Source organism: Alosa pseudoharengus, unplaced genomic scaffold, assembly GCF_046254945.1.
Source record: "Alosa pseudoharengus isolate Yale_2024_CS ecotype anadromous, Long Island Sound unplaced genomic scaffold, YU_APseudo_1.1 YU_APseudo_1.1_scf_76, whole genome shotgun sequence".
NCBI classification, from domain to species: Eukaryota; Metazoa; Chordata; class Actinopteri; order Clupeiformes; family Clupeidae; genus Alosa; species Alosa pseudoharengus.
In genome coordinates, this window is record NW_027468866.1 from 25,001 (window position 1) to 30,000 (window position 5,000).

The following is a 5,000-nucleotide window of genomic DNA, read 5'->3' on the forward strand; positions in this document are numbered from 1 at the left end:
CCTCTTACCCCCCACAAGCACGCCATATGGCAACTGTGGCAAGGAAAAACTCCCATATTCCAGGAAGAAACCTTGAGCAGAACCTGACTTAATAGGGGGAGCCCATCTGCTTCTGGCTGGCTGCGCCCTCCAATAGCAGCAGATGTAGAATAATCTGAAAAAGTAGTCTACAGGATAAGACGAGTTAACTAAAAGCTTTCCTGTACAGGTATGTTTTCAGATCTTTTTTAAAAATATTTACTGAACTCGCCTGCTTGATGTACAGAGGCAGGGTGTTCCATAGTTTGGGGGCATAATGGATAAAAGCAGCTTCTCCACTTTGTTTGTGGAGCACTTTGGGTACGATTAAAAGATTAGAATTGGATGATCTAAGTTTCCTTTGTGGTTGATAAGATATTAAAAGCTCAGAGATATATGAATGTATATGTCATTGTCTGTCTATGCATCTACTTTATGTGTATATGTAACTGAGCTTTGGCAATAATGTTATTGAAACGTTCATGCCAACAAAGCTCTCTTGAATTGAATTGAAATTGAATTGAGAAAGGGAAAGAGAGGGAAAGAGAGAGAGAAAGAGAGAGAGATGATCTTTCTCCTTCATTGTGATAAATTCACCAAAGAAAGAGCTGAATTCTTCCTAAAACTTTCAAAAGATATACCCTATTTCGACTCATTGAGCAGTGCAGATCAAATGATTATAATACTGGGAGAGGGGCAGCTTAACATCAAAGAGAAAGAGAAAGAGAGAGAGAGAGAGAGAGAGAGAGAGAGACAGACAGACAGACACTAGTACCCTGTCACGCTTGCCAATCACACAATAAACACTGCAGTCATATTCTCCAGCGCACCTGAGAGTCTCCAGCCTGCAGGTGGCGCTCTTGAGCTGGCTGGAGAACGTCATCATCCAGGAGTCCTGCAGCTCGCTCCCACTCAGGTCCAGCTCTCTCAGGGGGTAGTGCAGAGAGTGGACGCACGAGATCACCCTGTCCAGCGACCTCTCGTCAAGCTCACAGCCAACCAGGCTGAAAGGGTAAAACACCATGGAGACAAGAACTGAAGCGTGGATAGGCCATTTCATAGCTATAATGATAATCAGATATAAACAGATAGAATACTATACTATACTAAATAGAAACCAGACATCCCAAGTCTCCCGGAAGTTCCGGGAGTCTCCCGCATATTGATAGCGGCTCCCTGACGCCCGCAAATTAGATAAAATCTCTCGGAATCTAGAGCAAGCGATCAAGAGCACGCATGCGAGACCGAGACTTCAAATCGCGCGTGTGCATCTGAGTGTAGCGCGCACACGACAGGGGTGAGAGAGAGAGGTGGTGCGTGTGTGTCTGAGCGCATCCAAGACAGAGAGCCTGTTTGGCCTGTTTCGCTATATCGCTATATTCGCTATACAGTTTTTTAGTGTAGGCGGGCTTTTTATCTCTTTTCTCCCAAACTTCAGGCCAGTGTATCAAGGAACAGGAGTGTCATGGCAGAGTCAGTGCCCCCAAAAAGTATAATGTAAGAGCCATTTCAGAGTGTAGGCTATTGTCTCATAAGAGTAAAAAATAATGATAGGCCTAGTCTTGCACGCTGCACTGTTTGTAACAGTGACTTTAGCATTGCCCATGGTGGGTTAAATGATTGCAAAAGACATGTTGAGGTGAGTTTAACAAGTGTCAATTCATGTGCATATTATTCAGGCCTATACTAGATGGCTATTTGCCAAAGCTACATGAAAAGACCAAACTACCAAAATCTACATATTTTATTTTCACAATTTCCATCTATATGTCTTTGAGGCATACGACGAGGTACTATTGAACAAACATATTAGTCTGTATTTCAGTATCTAAGTAGGCTCATTTTTTTTTGGGGGGGGGGGATTTGTGATACCTCCCTGAAATGAATTTTTGCAGGTTGGGATGTCTGAGAAACTATTGAGAAAATAAGCATTCAGTCATCTCATCAAAATAGGGCAGAGTATTTATTGTCTTACCAGTTTAAAGGCACCCTAAAGAGTTTATTATTTTGTCTTAACATAACGTTTTCAAAATCATTTTGATGGCCCATAATCTCATAACATGACGAACGGCACTTCTGCCATTGTCAGAACGGCCCTCTATAGGCGATTATTAGGAACACTACCGCCCCCCCTCTGAAATTGAAATGGAAAGAGCTGCTATGCTACAAGAATTCAGAGATTTCTTTCAACAGACTGCTGTCGATGCATTCCCTCTATATATGTAAAAGATTTAACATGTATTAAGAAACTCACACAGCCTTCCTGCAGCATCTCATGACTGGGATCAGCCTCCTGCGTCCCCTATCTGATGCATTGTACTTCCTCAAGTCCAGCTCCTCCACCACCTCAAACAGTCAAGGAGTCAAAGGTGTATAGTTACTGGCAAGAAAAGTACAGTCTACAAAATACAATGATATTGTTACTTTTACAGTCTACAAAATACAATGATGTGTTTACTTTTACAGTCTACAAAATACAATGATACTGTTACTTTTACAGTCTACAAAATACAATGATATGGTTACTTTTACAGTCTACAAAATACAATGATATTGTTACTTTTACAGTCTACAAAATACAATGATATTGGCACTTGACTTTACTTTACTTTACTTTACTTTACTTTACTTTACTTTACTTTACTTTACTTTACTTTACTTTACTTTACTTTACTTCGCTTGACTTGACTTGACTTGACTTGACTTGACTTGACTTGACTTGACTTGACTTGACTTGACTTGGCTTGACTTCCTTTACTTGTACACAAAGTATACATAACTAAGCAAATGAGAGTTTAGTGTTACAGTAAAGAACTCCAGTACCTCCTCAGACTGCAAGAGCTGGTGGGCCAGTGTTGAGCAGAACGCAGGAGAGAGCTGCATCTCCTCTGGCCTCCTCAACCGCAGGATCTTCTGGACGTCCGAGCGAACGCCGTCGTCCTTCACCTCCGCCAGGCTGCGTAGGAGGCTGATACACCTGTCCGGGGCGATGTCTGTGTCCAGCAGCGCTCGGACGTACTCCACGACCTTCTTCAGGTCAGGACACGTCTCCGGGAGCAGACCTAAGATAATTGTGAAAAAAACACTGTTCTTCCAGTATCCAACAAAAAACATATATTTTTATACATCATCAATTTTTGTATTCTTTTCATATCAACATTTTCTTATATCATTTGTCATGCTTGAGGTTTAATTAAATTAATTTGATGGGAAAAGAAGCATCGAGGTTTAATGAAATTAAATTGATGGGAAAAGAAGCATCTAACAGTGAAATCTACAAGTTCAAATATGTAACACAAAAGATATTTGTACGGAATCATGTCAGCAGCCGTGGCCTACTGGTTAGTGCTTCGGACTAGTAACCGGAGGGTTGCCGGTTTGAACTCTGACCAGTAGGCAAGGCTGAAGTGCCCTTGAGCAAAGCACCTAACCCCTCACTGCTCCCTGAGCGCTGCTGTTGATGCAGGCAGCTCACTGCGCCGGGATTAGTGTGTGCTTCACTTCACTGTGTGTACACTGTGTGCTGAGTGTGTTTCACTAATTCACGGATAAATGCAGAGACCAAATTTCCCTCACGGGATCAAAAGAGTATATATACTATAATACAGATACTTTTTTTCTCTTCCTGTTGGGCAGCATACCTAGCAGAAGCTCTTGGCTGGACTCCAGACACAGACCCACGAGGAAACGCAGGAAGTGGTCCATGTGTCCGTCCGTGGTCTCCACTACTCTGTCCACGATGCTCTTCATCAGGCCCAGCGAGACCGCCGCGTCCTCGCTCTCGTTCTGAAGGTTGTTCTTCTCCGAGGGGCTAATCTCAAAGATGTGTTTGATGGAGGACAAGACGCCCTTTCGGTTCTTGCCAGACTGCCCGCTGTGCTGATCTCTGGACGTGTTCCGCAGGAACGTCTCCAGCGGCTCGGTGTTGCAGCTCGCGGCACAGTGGATCACGAAGAAGGCGGCCAGGAACTCCAGAACGCTCAGGTGCGCAAAGCCGAACACCCTCGGCGCCCGCTGCGTCTTGAGCCGGCAGTCCTCCTCGCAGAAGATCTCCCGGAAGATGACCGAGTAGACGGTGGCGTCGCCCACGCGAAACCCGCACGCCATGAGATCGTCCTCGTACAGCCACAGCTTGCACTGCTGCTGCAGCTGCGTGAAGGCCAGCTCGGAGAGCCTCACGATGACGTCCATCTTGTACTCCAGCAACGTCGCCGCGTCAGTTCCCTCCTCCCCCTCAAACATCTCATTCTCCAGATGCACCTGCCTGAGCAGGAGCTGAGTGACCAGCTCGGTCAGAGTTTGGGGCAGTTTCGCACCGCCGTCCTGCCCCAGCATGTGCTGAGTCACCGTGGCGACTATAGAACAGACCGCTGGTATTTGGCACATGATGTGCAGGCTTCGGCATGACTTAATGTGAGACATGATTTGATCGACTTTGGGCTCGTCTGCGATTCTTTTCCTGAGGTACTCCTCCTTCTGCGGGTCACGAAAGCCTCGTATCTCTGTGTACCGGTCGACGTACTTCGCCGGGATCCGATCGGCCGCTGCCGGTCGCGACGTGATCCACACGTGAGCGGACGGGAGCAGGTTGCCCTGGACGAGGTTGGCGACCAGCACGTCCACGGCGGCGAAGCTGTTGGTGTCGCACAGCGCGTAGCCGGGCTGGAAGCTCAGCGCCAGCTGACTCTCGCCCAGGCCGTCGAGGACCAGCACCACCTTGCACTCCTCGTACAGCCGCGGCTCCGTGAGCTCGGCGAGCTCGGGGTGCAGCTCCGTCAGCAGCTGTTGGAGGCTCCGCCAGGCGTGCTCCATCAGGTTCAGGCTCCGGAACGGCAGCACGAACACGAACTCCACGTCCTGGTTCGCTCGCCCCTCCGCCCAGTCCAGGACAAACTTGTGCACGGAGACGGTTTTCCCGACGCCGGCGACGCCGGTGGTCAGCACCGTCTTGACGTACGCCTCTCTCCCGGGCGAGGCTTTGA

The 5,000-nt window shown here is 47.3% G+C and overlaps 1 protein-coding gene across 5 annotated transcripts in view; it reads right to left on the reverse strand.

Moving 5' to 3' along the window:
* The window catches only part of LOC143111244 (uncharacterized), a 13,863-nt gene that overhangs the window by 3,953 nt on the left and 4,910 nt on the right, over positions 1–5,000 (reverse strand). For all 5 annotated transcript variants that reach the window (XM_076273439.1, XM_076273436.1, XM_076273438.1 and 2 more), the window contains 4 exons: positions 3,660–5,000; positions 2,842–3,080; positions 2,273–2,364; positions 849–1,022 (listed from right to left, as the gene is read on the reverse strand). The exon at positions 3,660–5,000 is cut by the window's right edge and continues 246 nt beyond it. In XM_076273439.1, coding sequence (XP_076129554.1) covers positions 849–1,022; positions 2,273–2,364; positions 2,842–3,080; positions 3,660–5,000 — 1,846 coding nt within the window. The remainder of the gene's footprint in view (positions 1–848; positions 1,023–2,272; positions 2,365–2,841; positions 3,081–3,659) is intronic.